At 43.4% G+C, this 17,954-nt stretch overlaps 1 protein-coding gene and 1 long non-coding RNA gene across 6 annotated transcripts in view; one reads left to right on the plus strand and one right to left on the minus strand.

The window, feature by feature from the left end:
• LOC137320689 (uncharacterized) overlaps positions 1 to 10,965 on the minus strand; it is a 191,972-nt gene extending 181,007 nt beyond the window's left edge. The window contains exon 1 of the long non-coding RNA XR_010962625.1: positions 10,728 to 10,965. This is a non-coding gene — a long non-coding RNA (uncharacterized lncRNA). The remainder of the gene's footprint in view (positions 1 to 10,727) is intronic.
• dab2 (DAB adaptor protein 2) overlaps positions 1 to 17,954 on the plus strand; it is a 71,116-nt gene that overhangs the window by 24,238 nt on the left and 28,924 nt on the right. For 4 of the 5 annotated variants that reach the window (XM_067982372.1, XM_067982374.1, XM_067982370.1 and 1 more), the window contains exon 2: positions 13,834 to 13,982. In XM_067982372.1, coding sequence (XP_067838473.1) covers positions 13,901 to 13,982 — 82 coding nt within the window. In that variant the 5' untranslated portion in view covers positions 13,834 to 13,900. Of the gene's footprint in view, positions 1 to 11,121; positions 11,177 to 13,833; positions 13,983 to 17,954 lie in introns of those variants that run through there. The other variant, XM_067982371.1, reaches the window with a different exon arrangement.

The raw sequence follows: 17,954 nt of genomic DNA on the forward strand, positions 1-17,954 counted from the left end.
CCATTCAGCCCCTCGTGCCTGCTCCGCCATTTGATAAGATCATGGCTGATCTGTGATCTAACTCCATATACCTGCCTTTGGCCCATATCCCTTAATACCTTTGGTTGCCAAAAAGCTAGCTATCTCATTTAAATTTAGCAATTGAGCTAGTATCATTTGCGGAAGAGAGTTCCAAACTTCTACCACCCTTTGTGTAGAAATGTTTTCTAATCTCACTCCTGAAAGGTCAGGCTCTAATTTTTAGACTGTGCCCCCTACTCCTAGAATCCCCAACCAGTGGATAGAGAGAAACTATATCTGTTCCCCCTAATATCTTAAACTTCGATCAGATCACCCCTTAACCTTCGAAACTCAAGAATACAACCCCCAATTTGTAATGTAGGAAGTGTAAGCCTGATTCTTGCAAGGGAATTTCTCATCCTGTCCTTAAAAGGACAAGTGGACTGTCTGGCTAATCTGTTGCCTGCAATAATTCCTTCTCTAGTACATGTGTAGGTAATCAGGCTTGCAGCAAGGTTTGAAGTGTTGCCTTGCTTGTAGTGTGCCATCCTAGAGTCAGGCCCATGGTTTCCAGCCCCACACCAAGACTTCAGCTCCAGCTTTATTTTGTCCTATTTAAATCACATCACTGTCATTAAACTAAGGCCCTGTACCTGCTCCAGTGGTTAAATCCCACAAGGGAGTTCTGGAGTCTTAGCCAATATTTTAAAAAAAAAAGATTAACTGGCCAGTCAATTTTTGTGGGATCTTGCTGTGCACTGGCAGAGCAGTTTGGGAAATGCAGCAATGTGAAGGTTTGAAGTGGTGACACTAATCTGATTTACATGATAGTTGGTTTAAGGTTTTCCTGCTGCATTGTTTTTTGAAGGCAGACTTCTAGGTTAGTCTCCCCCACTGCACTGATGTCAATTGAATAAATTTATAAGTAACCCTGGGTGCTTGTTCCAACATGATTTTGAATGAGTAAAACTTGTCACTTGTAGTGAAAAGCATTGAACTGGTGCCCTATCCTTTATCTCCCAACTTCAGTTCTGTCAACTTCTGAGATTAAAACTCTTGCGTTGATGCAGTCACCAGCAAAAACAAATGAGTATCGAGACTCTGACCTCATTGGCAGTGACCTCGAGTCAAACATGCAGGATATCTTGTGCTGCATTCCTCCAGTAATGTTTTGACTCTTGAAGCTAGCCACTTGATTTGATGCCAGCTTGAGCAAATCTTAAAAGGGACACTGTATAAAGCCTTTTGAGGACCAAATGTGTTCATTCTCACATGTAGTATCTTACCTGGAGGTAAATTGCTTCCAATCTTATATTTCAAGTTCTCTTCCTGATTTGTCATTTTTCCAGAGCAACAACTTTCAGTGATCAGAAACGTGACCATATTACAATAGGGCAGTCCCCTGGCCCAGGACTGATTACACCTGAACTCTGACACATGGCTTGTTCATTGTGTGCTTCTGTCCTCTATGAAGCATAAAAATCAGTTTCATTTTTCACAGAAAATGAAATATAAGGCCAGTTAACCTGCTTAGTGATGTTGGTCGAGGGATAAATATTTCCAAGAACACCAGGAGAACTCCCTTCTCTGAATAGTACTGTGGGAAGTCTTGCATCTACCTGGAATACAGAGGGGTGACAGTTGTGCTGCCATTGTGTATATAAAGCTCTGGTCAGTTCTGGGCACCATACCTCAGGAAAGATATTGGCCTTGGAGGGGTGCAACATGTTCACCAGACTACCAGGGCTTAAAGGGTTAAATTGCAAAGAGGTTGCATAATCTTGGCTTCCTTTCCCTTGGTGAAAGGAATAGGTTATGTTAGATGAAGGTAGGGAGGAGGCTTGTGTGGAGCATAAATGCCAGCATGGACCTGTTGGGCTGAATAGCCTGTCTGTGCTGTAATTTCTATGTAAATCCTCCTAAATGTGAAATATAACATGTCAGATAAACCACTGAATTGTTAATTGTACTTGGCACAAGGTTTTATAAACTAAAGACAGTGCTATTTAAAATAGATTTGAGTTGTGGTGTTCCTTACTGGCCAACAAAGGCATTGCAAGAACATGTCATATCTACCTGATTTTAGACTAGTCAGTCTAGACACTACAACCACTCCCTGCAGTAGTTTGTCCAAAAACTCTTCTTGCTATTTTGGGATTGAGAATTTAAGCAGCTGAGCTTGTGTCTAGTATTGCTGCAATAACCTGGATTACTAACTAGCTCTTAAACACTGCTCCACCCAGTGATCCAATCAAATGCTAGGGTTAAATTGAGGACAGGTTGCTCAGACTAGGCTTGTATTCCCTTGTGTAGAGATTAAGGGGTAATCTTATTGAGGTGTTTAAGATGAGGGCAGAAAGATTATTTCCTCAAGTCCAGAACAAGGGGGAACCATAATCTTCAAAGCTTAGAGCGAGGCTGTTCAGGGGTGAGGTCAGGAAGTAATCTTCCACAAAAGATTTCCACTATTCTAAGAACCCCACCCCAAGAAAATGTTAATTGTCAATTTCAAAACCGATTTGTTGGGTAAGGGGTTACAGAACCAAGGTGAGTAGATGGAGTTATCAATCAGTCATGATCTAATTGAATGGTAGAACCAGCTCAAGGGGCTGAATGGCCTACTCCTGTCCTAATGAAGTGTGGCAGGGCACAAGGACTGTTGGGTTTGCTGAGTGTCTCTGAAATGCAGTTACTAAACTTGTTTTGGAGCATCTTCAGCCCAGGTCCCAGAGGTTCCCTGATGGACAATCTTCACTTCAAGTCACCGGCCAGTGATTGCAGGGGTGGGGGGGGCAGGGCTAAGATTGCATCTCCTAGGGGGAGAGGAGTGGAGAGCATGCCTATACTCTAGCTCATGCAGGAGTGCCTTCAAAATGAACAAGTCATTCTAGGATATAACTCTTGGACAATGTCTTTAGGTGCCCACTACACAGGACAAACTGGCAATGTGGGTGGATAGAAATGTAGATTTCCCCAGACATTGGGCCAGTCTCTAGATTGATGCGTTTTTTTAAAAAAAGCACTGCATTTCATAAAGAAATCGAGTAATCCTTGTGGGACTGAGACCCCACTAAAACTTCAGCTTCAGTTACCATACAGCTGAAGTAGGCTTTGCCTAGAACTTGATGTTACTAGTGCCTCATTGCTCAGGAATTCACCTGCAGCAAGTTGGCTGGCTTGCTTGGTTTTCTTCCATTGATGAGATCTGAGTCTTCACTTGGAAGTTGGCAGCAAGAGAAATCTGGAGCTTTCTTATTCTAAGGAATAGTTTCCTAGGGAAGGACATTGGGAAACATTTGGAGGGTATTTGAGAGCTGTGTTGGGTAGCTGAAGGAAATGGACAGTATTGGGCTCAATTGGCTGTGACCGATTTGAGTAGTTCTATAGGTGCAAAGGGCAGAGCTGATAACACTTACCACATCACAACTGGATTCTTCCCCAGCCAATCTAAATGCCATAAACCACTCATTTCAATAAATGAATTTGGTCAGCATGTTGAGGACAATGTTCCAGCATTGTAGATGGAACACTTGATCACAGCTGATGAGGAAACTGACTCAAGGCCTTCTGAAATCTAGGAGGGAGAATGGTTCTCTATCAAGGAAATTACTAATTCTGCTTTTCTGAAAGTGACTCCAGTTTTGAGTGTAGATGGAGTGTTGGCAGTCTTTTAAAGACTTGATTTCTATAGCATCTTGTGACCTGGATGTCCCAAAGCATTTCACAGCCAATAAATACTTTGAAGTGTAGTCACCATTGTAATGGAGACAATGGAGCAGGATCACAGCTGACCCCAATGTCTAAGTGTGTGCACTTCCCAGCAGGAACTGTGGATCACTTGGGAATGAGAATCCCTTCTATAAAACTCCATCCTGACTCAGTGCTTAAACTCTTACTTTTGCCCTTGCAGATATTCCCAACCTGGATCAGTAGGATTACAACCTGTGCTGGTCCTTATCTGAAGTGTAGTTTCTCATTAAACCAGTAACTGTATTCCACTTCAGTAAAAATTGATTGGCTCCCTTTCCACTTTGGAAAGGCTTCTTGTAGAATTTGCAATCCCTGAAACCATATCCATAATTCATGGATCAATGCTTGAGATCATTCTAGTGATCTACTTCCAGTTGGTCTTTGATCAATGTAAAGGAATTTAACTTTATCCTAAGCTGCATAAAGTTTAGTCCAGTATTGAACCTCTTGATGTGCATCTTAAGGACTCTGATGCTGAAACTTGTGTGAATTTCTACGAGTTCAGCTGGGCCAATATTTAAAGTGCTGTTCAACACTTGCTCCCAGAGCAGTTGAGTGTCGACAGTTCTACTGGCCACATCTCCCAGTATTGGGAGCTGAAACTGCCCCTGGAGTTGGCCCTCCCCTCACTAATGGCCAGTAGTGATGGGCACCTGCAAGGACATATGAACTCCTGCTCTTCCTTGTCTTGCCAATCCTTGTGACTTTTTGTATTGTTTGAGTATAGATAGCTCAACATGAGGCAGCAGTCTAATTTTAACTAACAGCTGCCCTTCAATAATCTAAGCTTGATCAGTCATTGAGGAATTTAACAGTAATTCAGGATTTGGATTCAATAAAGGTGATGAATGGAGAGTTTTTTTAGATGAGGTAATAGGGCAGTCTGAATAATCCTGGATCAGGGGTTTTTGGCATGTCGGAAGATGCTTCAATAGTTTCTGTAAGATGTGCAAACCTAGAAAACTAGCAAAAGCTGACTGCTTAAACACCTCTAGATGGGAAGGCTGTTCTACTATAACTGGGCTGTAGAACAGCAAAAAAAATCAGTTAAGGTCTTTCACTTGGGAGAGAAAGATTACTTTGCCTTTTCCAAGGCAAAAAACACATGGGTTGAAAGGGTAACTCAACTTAAAGGTGATCATTGCCTTCTGAGCTCCCCTGTGACTTTAATATAGGGTGGTCATTGGTATTGGATGTCACTTTGCATGTTGTGGGACCAGGACTACCTCTCTACTAGAATAACCTGGAGGGTGGTATTTTTTTATAGAAAGGGTGCTCACCTAACTGAATTCACTGCTTTTAAATCAAAGAATCTTGTTAATTCCTGTCCTAAAAGGCCAACCAGAATGCAGTGGACATTTAAGACTTGGCCCAAGTTTAGTTGTGAATTTTTTCACCCCCAGTGATGAATGGTGTTTACTGTTCTGAAGGTTGGTTATAATTCAGGCCAGGGTGTCTTGATCCTGCATTCAGGATGTTTGATGGGACTGGTGGGGGGCTAAATATTCCTGAACTCAGTACATCTTATGGACAAGAGGCTGGGAGTTATGCAGTGGAGGAATGTGTAACTATTTGAGCCCCTTGACTTAAATGGTCTCTCCTGTGACAAGTGATTAACTCCAGTGGTTCATTTCTCACCTAGGAAGAGACTAGAGTTGACCACTAAGATTCTGGTTAACAGTAACGAGTTTCAGATTCCTGAGTTTAAATTTCACTCACTGATCTCTTGTGTAACATTGTGCTCTCAGACTAATTTTTCTGGTTGTGTTCAGACTATACCTGTAGCAGTGGTTCTGACTTGGCACTGCAGCAGTTTGTCTGAATCCAGAGTCTGGGCCTGAGCAAAGCATTGGGATTCCCCAGGGAGTCAGTTTTGGCCTTTTTATAAATGCAAGTTTCTTAAATAGTGACTTTGATGTCCCAAAGTGCTTTACAGCCAATTAAATACTTTTTCAAGTGTAGTCACTGTTGCAGGAAACATGGCAATCAGTGAGCACAGCAAGCTCCCACAAACAGCAATGTGATCAGATCTGATGGTTGAAGGATAAATATTAGCTCAGACATGAACTTGCATGCTCTTCAAAGTGCGATGAGTCCACCAGAGGGCAGATGGGTGGGGGGGCTCAGTTTCACACCTTGCCTGAAAGACAGCACATCTGAGTGCAGCACTGCACTGGAGGGTTGGCCTAGATTCTGTGCTCAGTCTCTGGTGTGGGGCTTGAACCATGACTTTCTGACTGAGGTGTGTGCTACCCACAACCACAGCTGACTCTCTAGTGTTGCCTATTTAGAGGCATTGCCCTTACAGCCCAATTTGCAGCTTGCAAGTAGAGTCTGAAACCAAACTCCATAGAGTAAATGGCACTGAGATCAGCCCTAATCATGGTATGGAGCAGGGGTACATGTGAAGACTGAATCTCAATCAGTGATTGCTTTGGGTCTGCACTCATGTTGCCAAACTTGATAGATTGATGACACTTGCCTTGGTTCCAGTCCCCCTGCCCCTGAGCACTAGCTCCAAATAGACTGCACATAACTGTAATGTGAACTTTTAGTTCTACTGTACATGCTATTTTTAATCTGACTTGCAACTGTTCTTCCTTCTGGGGCAACATCACTCATACACAATTCCTCACATCCCTCTCCAGAGCAGTCTCCCCAATGCTGTAAATCCATATCCAGGGCTTAACACTGTCACCTGATGGCCACATGAGGCACAGGTCACACTGGTTAGTGACAGTGTCTCAGCCAGTGCCCTTATGCCATCAGCTTGTGTCTGCAGTGGGCCAGTGCCCACTCTGCTGCCAGCAGCAGTTTAATCCCATTGTGATTTGTCTGTGGGCAGGGGTCCTGATTTTGAATGAAATGTTCAGTGGGGGTTGGTCACTGCAAATACTTAAACTGAGCTGGCTTATTTGTACAGTCCATCCTGGGTCAAAGGGATTCTGTTCTAACAGCCCCTCTAGTTAATATATAACTAATGTAACTGAGGTAAATTAAGTTGCAGTGGACTTCAACCCTCTTGTCTTGCAAGAAATAATTGTTTTTAGCATCAGGTCAGTGTAACTGTAAGGACAGCACAAAGTCTTTCTGGCTAATGCCAAGAGTCCTAATTGAGCTCCAAATTTAGTGATTAGCCTTACTTTAAGGTATAGAAATGGGGGTGGCTGGTGAAATGGACTCAGTCTGCATTGCTGGTCTCCATGAGCCCTGTAAACTAACCCCACTCTACTTGCTTCCTGCCTTTTAAATATTCCATTGATTTCTCCCTCCCCCACGGCAAAGACTGCAAGTATGAACATTGATAGCCATCCAATGGAAGATGTAGCTGAATACTGGAGCAATGCATGGCTTGCTCCTTACACAACTTGCACTTTTTTAAAATTTAGAAATGCACTCCTGTGAAGCACCTTGGGATGTAATGAGACAAATCAAGAAAGGGAACAAACCAGCTCAGTTTTAAGAGGGGTGGGGGGAGGGTTCAGGATGTGGAATCTGACCATGTCTCAATGGTGCCGAAGAATAGCGTATAGATCAGGAAGAGGGGACTGATGCTGGATCCATGGGACTCTAGAACCTAAATGTCCAGATGTCCTGGAGGATTGTCTGCCTACACCATGACTTGTGGAATGTTTGAAATAACTTGCATTCCAGATGTGCACCTTGTAGCAGTCAAGTTAGGTTTTGACTTCCCATGTGTGTAAAACCTCAGCCCACTAACCTCCTGGTTTGACTTCCTACATTGGGTGAGCTATTGGAATGTATTTAAAATGCTCCCCCCACACTAGCTCCTAATTAAATGAGGCCTTGAGCTGGGTTTGAACAGTCAACTTTCAGCTCCTTGACTGGCACCTAACAGTAGCAAATGATACTGCTCCTAGATGCCACCCATGGGGTTGATTGGGCCACTGCCTTGTAATATCTGCGGGCAAGGAATTGAGTCTTGTGCTTTATGCTTGAAGATGGACCAAGTATACACTCCCCCTCTACCTGTTTCCCCACTGAAAGCCTCTAGCTGACCATTGCTCTTGTGGTTTGTTCTTGGTCACTGGTTTGGGAACAATGGGTAACATTCCCTTGGCTCTTTCCTCAGCCTCCTGTATTTAAATAGGAGGGAATATTATAAAAATCACTATGAACCAATAGGTGAGTCACTATAGTAGTGACACCAGGCTGGCCCATCTAGTGTCTCTAATGCTGTAATGAGTGTTTAACTTCTCCCTGCCCTTTGGCTCAAAGCCAGTCAAACCTGCTTCAGATGTACTGTGCCTGATAAAACAACTAGTTATTGGAAGTTCACGAGGTTTTTAACCAGCTCAGACTATTCAACACCTCTTGCTGAATAATCTGACTCAAACTGAGTACAGTGCCTGGTTGAAAATCTCAGTTCAATTTTTCCTCCAATTTGGGAGGAGTTGGTTAGAAGCTGGAAATAGGCAACAGGTCCCACTTGGCACCTGTAGTGCTCATCAGAATAGATGGCTTGGTAACTCCAGCTTCAGTATCCAATTGAAGCCCCAAAGCTTCACATGCAATGTGCCAGTTTAATATCCAGCTCCAGCTTGGCTAAGGTGAAGATTAACATTAATCCAAATGGTGAGTTGGCATCAATTTAACCAACTCTAACTGGTACCCAGGTGTGAAAGAGACCAAGAAGTTGGATTAACAGCTTTCAGAGCCTCCTGGTGGTATTGTAGCCAGATAGTTAGTGCTACAGCTGGTGACTTGCACTGGATAAATAACTTTCTGAAGTATCAAATATGCAGTGGTCACTGAATTACCTATCGGTCAGTTCACAGTTATAGTGGGGTCTCATTCCTGGAAGGACACTGCCAGTTCAAACATGCCCAGAGTTCAGCATAGACAATGGAAATGTCCTGAATGTAGGTCTGCTGCAGATATTTACTGGGGTCCAGCACTCAGTCCAGTTGCCTTTTTGTTTTAAAATGGAAGCTGACTCCACTGACCTGCCTCTATTAGTATGAGTATTAATGGGCCAACTCCCTTGTGATTTGCAACATCTGTTTTGTGCACGACTTAAGTGTGACTTGATCAATTTGATAGCTGCTCACTTCCACAGGAAGGGGAAAGAGGGTGGACCCCCTGGTTCTAAAGTCCATAACCATGAACACAAGGCCCTGCTGCTGAAGTGGGCCTTGACTGTAAAAGCACTCACCCTGATGTGGAGACTTTTTTGTCTCCCCTTCAAGGTGTTAAGTGTCTCCTAGAAAACTTGCAGCACAGAAGGCCATTCAGCCCATTGTCTGCCAGCTGAAAATGAGCCACCCAACCTATCTCTTTCCAGCATTTGGTCTGTAGCCCTGTAGGTTACTGCCCTTCAAGTGCACATCAAGTACTTTTGAAATGAGTTGAGGGTATCTGCCACCCTCTCGCAGTGAGTTCCAGACCCCCACCACCCTTTGGGTGGGTGAGACTTTTCCTCATCCTTCTACCAATTACTTTAAATCTATGCCTCCTGGTTATTGACCTCCTTCCTTTAGCAGAGGGTCCTTCCTAGCAACTTGCTATCTTGGCCCCTCATAATTTTATACACCATTAAATCTCCCCTCAGCCTCCCTTTCCAAGGAAAACACCCCCAGCCTATCCAATCTTTCCTCATAGCTAAAATTCTCCAAACCTGGAAACATCCTGGTAAATCTCCTCTGTACCCTCTCTAGTGCAATCACATCCTTCCTATAATGTGGTGACCAGAACTGTACACAGTACTCAAGCTGTGGCCTAACTAATGTTTTATACAGTTCCAGCATAACCTCCCTGCTCTTGTATTCTATGCCTCAACTAATAAAGGAAAGTATCCTGTATGCCTTCACCACACCTACCTATCCTGCTACCTTCAGGGATCTGTGGACATGTGCTTCCAAGGTCCCTCTCTTTACATCTCAGTATTTCCCCCCCAATTTATTGCATATTCCTTTACTTGCCCTTCCCAAATGCATTCTCTCACTTCTCTGGATTGAACTCCATTTGCCACTTTTCTGCCCACCTGACCAGTCCATTGATATCTTCCTGCAGTCTACAGCTTTCCTCCTCACGATCAACCACACGGCCAATTTTTGTATTATCTGCAAACTTCTTAATCATGCCCCCTACATTTAAGTCCAAATCATTAAAATATACCACAAAGCAAGGGACCTCGTACTGAACCCTGCAGAACCCCCCCCCACTGGAAACAGCCTTCCAGTCACAAACACCCACCGACCATTACCCTTTGTTTCCTGCCACTGAGCCAATTTTGGATCCAACTAGTCACTTTCCTGAATGACCAGATGTTTTTAACAGCCAGTGGGATGTATCTACAGCTGCTTGACCTGCCTTTTCAATTGCCCTGTGTCTCCTATGGAAGTTCTCCAATATTTGGCAGAAGTTCTGTAGCCAATATGTGGGCAGCAGAGGCAGAAAAGGGGTGAAAGGTTTTGCCCTCCAGCCTCCCTGCTGGAGCTGGTTTTGAGACCTGGCCCTTGTAGCTTCAAATCTCCCTGTGGTAAAGCTTGTTGCCACTTATTGGATATGGAATTTCCCCCCTCCTGGGGCCCAACTTGGCAGCCAGTTAATAAATGCAACATATCCGTATGCTGGTGCAGTAGGTTACAATGTGGAGGTAAATGCAATCTCACCTGCACAAGAGATTCCACAAACAGTGCTTGAGATAAGGGACCCCCTCTATTGAGGGAGGAACCCTGGACAAGATGCCAGGGGAACTCCTCGTGCATGTTGTGGCATCGCAACATTCAAGTAACCCACCAGGTCCACAAACTTAGTTTTATACAGGCACAGCAGTGGATTAGTAGACTAGAAGCCTGGGCTAATAATTCAAAGAATGAGTTCAAATCCCACCAAGGCAATTTGGAGAATTTGAACAGCCAGTATCAGTGACAATGAAGCTGTCAGATTGTCATTTTAAAAATCCAACTGGCTCACTAATGTCCTTTTATGGGAAGGAAATATGCTGCACTTACCTGGTCTGGCCTTTGACTCCAGTCCCACATTGATGTGGGTGACTCTTAACATCCCTCCTGAGGTAGCCGAACAAGCCATTCAGTTGATCAAAGCTGCACAACCTTAGGGCAACTTGGATGGGCAATAAATGCATGAAGGATTGATTCTCCTCGAGTGTGGGAACATTAACACTGCAGCTCAGGGCCCCTGTACTTATTTTTAGTAAAGCTGACTGCCTTATCTCCTCTCTCTCCTGCTGTCTGTGCATTTTACAGTATCCTGTAATCTGACTGTACTTCTGCTCTTGACTAATGGATGTCCTGAGTTAGTGTTTTTTTTAAGCTTAGGAGCTATTTTTTTAAACTCTTGGATGGTTTAACCTTTGAACACAGCCCCAACCTCTTGCTCTGTCCCTTAGTCTCAGTTTGTGTATCACATTGCAGGTAGCAGAAGCAGGATCACTGTGCTGGTAAGGGCTTCTTTTGAGTTGGTTTCTGGTGAGGAAATGGATTTTGACTGTCTAAAACTTGCAGATCTGCCTTTTTTCCAACCACTCCTTGCCCTCCAAGACTAACCTGCACCTTGGGAGGCTCTGAGCTGCTACAGGCTGCCAGTCTTGCTGGGGTGAAGTTCCACTGTTTCTGGCAACCCTTTTGGTAATTCAGACCCAAGCCTGGATGCAAAATGCTTGCAGGCTATTTGGCTGTGGGGGGCATCACAACTGATCTTGCCCCCCCCATACCTCTGCTGCCACATTGCAGTAGGAATTCCTCAGTTGTGACTTTAGCAAGAACCCCAGTTATAGTTCCTATCCTAGGGACACTGAAGCTAACCTTATCACAACACCAGCGATCTGGATTCCAGGGTGCCTTCGGGTCTATGTTTTAACATTGAATGGTTTGGGGGCTAGTATCAGGCACTTGAGCAGCCTACAGGTTTAACTTTAAGCTGGAGTGTAATTGGGGGAGCTGTCCCTTGCCCCCCTGAAACACTCCAGTTTGATTGGAGAATTCCTATGTTTTCTTGATTACATTGAGGCATCCACTGGTTTAATCTGAATGAAAATGTTAAGTTGCAAACCTCCATGCTTGATTAAACTTCGATCTGTTTGTACTTTTAATATCTTATCTGCTGAATGGCATTGACATTATTTTTGTTTCCCTGCCAAACTTTTATTGCTGACTTAAGATGCTTTAAGAAATCTATCTGGTTTTGAGAAGTTTAAACAAAAAAATTCTGAAACATTGAGTCTTGCCCAACTCACTAGACTTCTAGTGGTCCAGTAAGTGAAGTTCAGAGATGTCTGTCTCCTTCCTCTGCCTATCACTAGAGCAGCAATGAGCAGTAGAATGCTGGTCTGTACTGCTAAATCTTGTCTGGATGGGCTTCAATTGTACAATGTTTTGGTTGAATGTGCACTTTTAAAAAAAAAAAAACTGTCCTGCTTGTCACTTAAGATGCCAGGGAAATATTCAGCTCTGGAGGCTGGCCATTAGCAGTAAAAGCACAGGGTTAGAAGGGATGGGTAGAGAGACTGGGGCTTGGAATTTGTGGATATGGAAAATTGTAAGATTATGATGTCTCAAACATCCCCTGGTCTTTACAGTCTTAAATGAAAGTTCAAGGCACCACATTGAGGGCAGATTTAAGATTCCAGTTTAGCACTAGTTAACTTTGCCCACTTGTAATGGGGTAATGTAGATGGGGAAACCTTAAATCCAGTAAGGAAGGCTTTGTGGCAGATTTTGTTCCTACAATGTCTTCAGGCGACCATGTATCTTTTCAAAACCCAAATGTCTAAGCATCTAAAGCCCAGGCTGTGTGTGTTGACTAAATGCAGAGATTTTCCACCTGTAGGAGAATAAATGAATCAAGCCCCCCCTTCAATGTTGCTGCTCTGTCAACCACCCCAGGTGGCAGCAAGTTCCACATTATCCTCACTCTGTAAATAAAGCTAGTTGTGACCCATATCACTTGCTGCATGATGGGAGAGTAGGGGATATTGTCCCCTTGTATAGGCCATTTATGGGATGTACACCTCCTACATACAAAGCAGCAGCTTTCTACCTCTAGATACCTTTTTTTGTTGACCAGGGTTACAGAACCAAGGTGGGTAGATGGAGTTAGATATAGATCAGCCATGACCTAATTGAATGGAACAGGCTCAAGGGGCTGAATGGCCTCCCTGTTCATAGTTCCCATACCATTGAACACTCTCAATCCTAAATCACCAGTGCTTGCTGTACTCACCAAGACACAAGGTGACTGTTAAGATCAGGTTCTAAATTAAAACAGCACAATCTTGTGTACACAGGAGTGGGTTTAAGACTTGCTTAACACTTGCATTATTTTCTCAAAGGGTGGTAGGGCAGCAATGTTGAGGGTTTCACAAACTGGTGGGAGCAGAGCTGGACTTGGAATCATGACCTTGCTCATTAGCTTGTGTCTAACACTGCTCTGTTCAAGTACTGCTGGATGCTTTGACATGGAACAGAAGGACCCCTAGCAGGTGGTCATGCACCAAACTCATCCTGTTAGTCCACAAGGCCTGTTAACATGGTACTTGGGTTAATGGCATTGCACTTCTATACTTGAGGTGCTGTCTACCTGGTGGGTTGATGGTCCATAGACATTAAATTCAAAATTAGCAGGCCTAAAACACCTTTTTAATATAGCATCTTAGACATCCCAAAGCTTCAGCCAATTAATAACTTTGAAGTGAGTTAAGTAGGCAAACATTCAACCAATTAAAAGTCAAATTACTGTAGCTGCTGGGAATCAAACAGAAAATGCTGGAAATATGCAGGTCAGGCAGCATCTGTAGTGAAAGTTAACATTTCACATCTGAAACTTTCATTGATGACCAGTTGAGGGGTGGATATTGGCCAGGGTGCACAATGCCACCTGAAAATGCCTTGGCACCTTCACCTGTGGTTCAATATTTCATCTGAAAGATGGCATAGCCACCAATGCAGCACACCCTCAGACCTGTGCCAGGTTGTATCAAACTGTAGTGGGGTTTGAACCCAAAACCATCTGATTCCAGTAAAATCCTAGTTCACATCTAGTGATCTATCCTGCCAGTTTGGTCATCTTCCAGTCTTTTAACCGATCCTCTTCCCACAGGTTGGATCGACTCGCCCCATTCTAGACCACGTTTGAGGGTGAAGGAAGCTACTTTGGTGATTCCACCATGTCTGAACCTGTTGAGATCAGTAGTCCCAGCCAGTCGGAGACAACACCTACAAAGGCATCAAAGAAGGACAAAAAGAGAAGTAAGGAAATTAATGGGTGAAGGCTTTTCCTGCTGACTAGGCTAAAAGCTACATAAAATGATACAGCATCTCTGCATGGGTTATCCAGCCACACTGGTCTATGCTAGTGTTTATACTCCCTACAGCCCCTTCCTACTCTTTCCCTCTATGTATGCATCAATGCTCTTGCAGCCACTCCATGTGTCAAGTACCTCACTCTAAATCTAGTTGGCAGCAAGTTACACTTGTCACAAAGGGTCATTATAGGGTGTTTTTCCCCTTGCACATCCCATAAAGGGCCCACATGTTCCCCCCCCACCCCCCCAGCTGTGGTTACAAGCTGTAGCTTTCTACCCCTGCAGTCACCTCTCTCATGACTCCTGTAATCCTAAATCCCTGGTGCCTGCTGTAATCACCAAGGCACTCCCAAAGATAACTGAGCTGAAATCAGTCTCAATTTAAAAAGCACAAGTTTGTACAGTGACAGCAGTAAATGGCCAGATTTCAAACTACACTGCTCCAGTTAATGGGCTGTAACACTTAAACCCCCCCCTTGACCATGGCTACTAATTGTTTCATCAAACAGTCCTGTTTCCAGGTTGAATAATCCAGACATCACTGTCATGGCCTAATGTTAATGCTATCTGAAAGCACCTCCTGAGATCCCCTCTGGAGCCTTTCCTCCTGAAATGAGGAAACACTGAACTTCCAGTGACCAGGACAATTTCTGGGACTAATTGGATAGCTGAAGAGCAGACACAATGGGCTGAATGGCCACCTCCTGTGCTGTAAAGGTTTTATAATTTGTGATGGCCTTTCCTAAGATTTACTGTGGCCAGATGCAAAGTTCTCTCTACTCTAAGGTTGACTTGTTGCTTCCACAAGCAAGATTCGAGCTTATGTTGGCTGTTAGAGGCCTGTATCTTTGCTTTAAGCCAGGTTTGAGGGGATAGAACTTTAGCCTGAATTGCCACTGTGTTGAGCCACTAATGAAAACTGCATCAACACCCCTGACATCTCCTGGGACAGAATGATATTGGGAGTTGGTCCAGTCTCCTGTCCACCCTTCAAACCATTGGGATGTCATGCTTTGGGATTAATGAGCAAATATAACTTTTTTTTCAGGGGAGGGATGTGAGGGGCTTGAGTGAGTTAAATATTTCCACCTCTTGGATAAGCCCCAGATAATTGGGAATGATCTTAGTTCCCAAGTGGTCATGGCTGAGCCAAGGAGGAAATTCTCATTAAATTACTTTTTCCAAATGGTTCAACTTATATTGGATTCATTTGCTCTTGACATGAGCTGATTTGGTGTCTACTAAGTGGCTTACTGTAAATTTTTTAAAGCTTTGAGACAACCTTGCTGATTTGTAAAATCCAGTTGATTCTAAATTGCATTCTGTAATCATTCTCCATAGTGACTGATCTGCCCATATCCTAACTTACCCTAGTGCTCACTGACCTATATTGGCTCCAGGAATGCCTTCAGTAACAAATTCTCATCCTTGTTTTCAAATCCCTTCATGCCCTCACCCCTCCCTATTGCTGTGACCTCCAGCTCTCCAAGATCTCTGCACTCTTCCAATTCCAGCCTCTTGTGCATCCTTGATTTTTAATCACTCCACCATTGGCAGCCATGCTTTCAGCTGCCTAGGCCCTCAGGTCTGGAATTCTCTAATGCTCCTTAAAACCTACCTCCTTGACCAAGCTTTTGGACCCTGTCCTAATGTAGTAAATTTTATTTGATGATCCTGTGAAGTGCCTTGAAAATTTACTACATTAAAGGTGCTACATAAATACAAGTTCTCCAATAAGGGCCAGGTGTAGAGATTGTTGTAGTGTTGGTGAGCTTCAGTTATTTGGCTAGTTTCAATATATCTAGAGAACTTGCTATAATAGCACCCCAATCACTATCCTATCTTTGTGGATAACTTTTCACACTACAGTGAAATTGACTCCATCTCCCAAATGCTACATTGCCTTAAGGTTGAAGGGGGAGAATTACTAAGGCAGCAGTTACTTTTGTGTTGATGCTAACCCCTAATGTGACTAGTTTTGTGGTTGCTGGTAACCCAGCTGTCTCAGTGGAAACTAATGGAAGTCTGGCCTTAAACAAATAGACTTGTACCCCTTGTTTTGCAATCTGTAATTACCAGTCCTTCTATTGTACAATGGCCTTGAAGATCAAATGACTGTTCTATTATCTGGTGGTAAATCACTACCACTTGGCACAAGTTTCAGGGATTTAATCAGGGTGACCTTTGAACCAAAGATTGCACTTAAGTTATACATTAAAACCCTAGGTATTACCCAAAACAGCCTTAACATTTGACCTTGAGACTCATCCAGCCAGTTGTCAGTCTGAATGACTGAACTCAGTAATTGGAGCTACATGGGCTAAGTTCTCTAACCATATTAACAGATTCACTTATAAATACCCTTCATTCAAATATCCATACTACACAGGTGTAACTTGGAGAGGAGCATAGACTAGATCCAAGCTGTTGCTAGGTCTCTTTTTTTCTGCATTGGGATAGTGTTTGATAACTTTCTCCAGGATATAAAACTTGGTGGTTTAAGTTGAGGCAAGGAGTGAACTAGCAAAAATAAAAACAGATTGTAAGAGCTTAAAGTATCTTTTTTAAAAAAAGTAAATGTGGGTCCCTTAGACTGAGACAGGGGAATAAGGAACTGGCAGATGTTAAATAAACATTCTTCACCGGATGCAACATACCAGACTGTGAGGAACCAGGGTCTAATGAGGGAGGAATTTCAAGTAATTTTTTCTATGTAACAAAAAATTCTTAATGGGACTAAAAGCCAACAAATCCCCTAGATCAGATGACCTACATCCTAGGGTTTTAAGAGGTGGATGCATTGGTTTTGATCTTTCAGAATTCCCTAGATTCTAGAACCTTCCCTGTGGATTGGAAGGTGGCAAATGTAACCCAGCTATTCAAGAAAGGAGGGAGAAAACAGGGAACTACAGGCCAGTTAGCCTGACATCAGTAGGGAAAATGCTGTAATCTATTAAGGACATAGTAACAGGGCACTTAAAAAATCATGATTAGGCAGTCAACAGTATGAAAGGGAAATCATGTTTGACAAATCTCAGCTTTTGAAGGTGTAGCTAGCAGGATAGATAAGGGAACCAGTGGATGTAGTATATTTGGATTGTCGAAAGGCATTCAATAAGTTGTTACACAGGATTAGGGCTTGTGGGGTTGGAGGTAATATTAGCATGGATTGGTTATCATACAGAAAACATAAGGAATAAATGGGTTATTTTTAGGTTGTAACTAGTGGGGTGCTGCTGGGTCTCAGCTATTTACAATCTATCAATGACTTACACTTGGTCCCTTCATTTATCAAAGTTTGTTGACAATACAAAGCTAGGTGGGAAAGTAAGCTGTGAGGGCAGTCTGCAAAGGGATATGGACAGGTTAAGTGAGTGGGCAGAAGGGTGGCAGATGGAGTATAATGTGAGGTTGTTCACAGAACATTTAAATGGTGAGAAACTATTAAATGTTCATAGGGATTTGGGTGTCCTGGTACAGAAACAAAGTTAGCATGCAGGTACAGCAAGCAATTAGGCAGGCAAATAGCATGTTTGCCTTTATTGCAAGGGGGTTGGAGTACAAGAGTAAGGAAGTCTTACTACAATCATCCAGGGCTTTGGGACCACATCTGGAATACCGTGTACAACTTTGGTCTCCTCATCTAAGGAAGGATATACTTGCCTTTGGAGGTGGTGCAAATGAAGGTTCACTAGATTATTTCCTGGGATGAGGGCTCTCCTATGAGGAGAGAGTAGAATGGGCCTACACTCATTTAGAAGAATGAGGGCTTGACGAGGTAGATGCTGAGGATTTTTCCCCTGGCTGGAGTCTAGAACTAGAGCATAGTCTCAGGATAAGGAATTGGCCATTTAGGACTTTATTTTTTCCACTGAGGGTTGTGAATCTTTGGAATTCTCTACCCCCTCGAGGGCTG

Source organism: Heptranchias perlo, chromosome 4, assembly GCF_035084215.1.
Source record: "Heptranchias perlo isolate sHepPer1 chromosome 4, sHepPer1.hap1, whole genome shotgun sequence".
NCBI lineage: Eukaryota > Metazoa > Chordata > Chondrichthyes > Hexanchiformes > Hexanchidae > Heptranchias > Heptranchias perlo.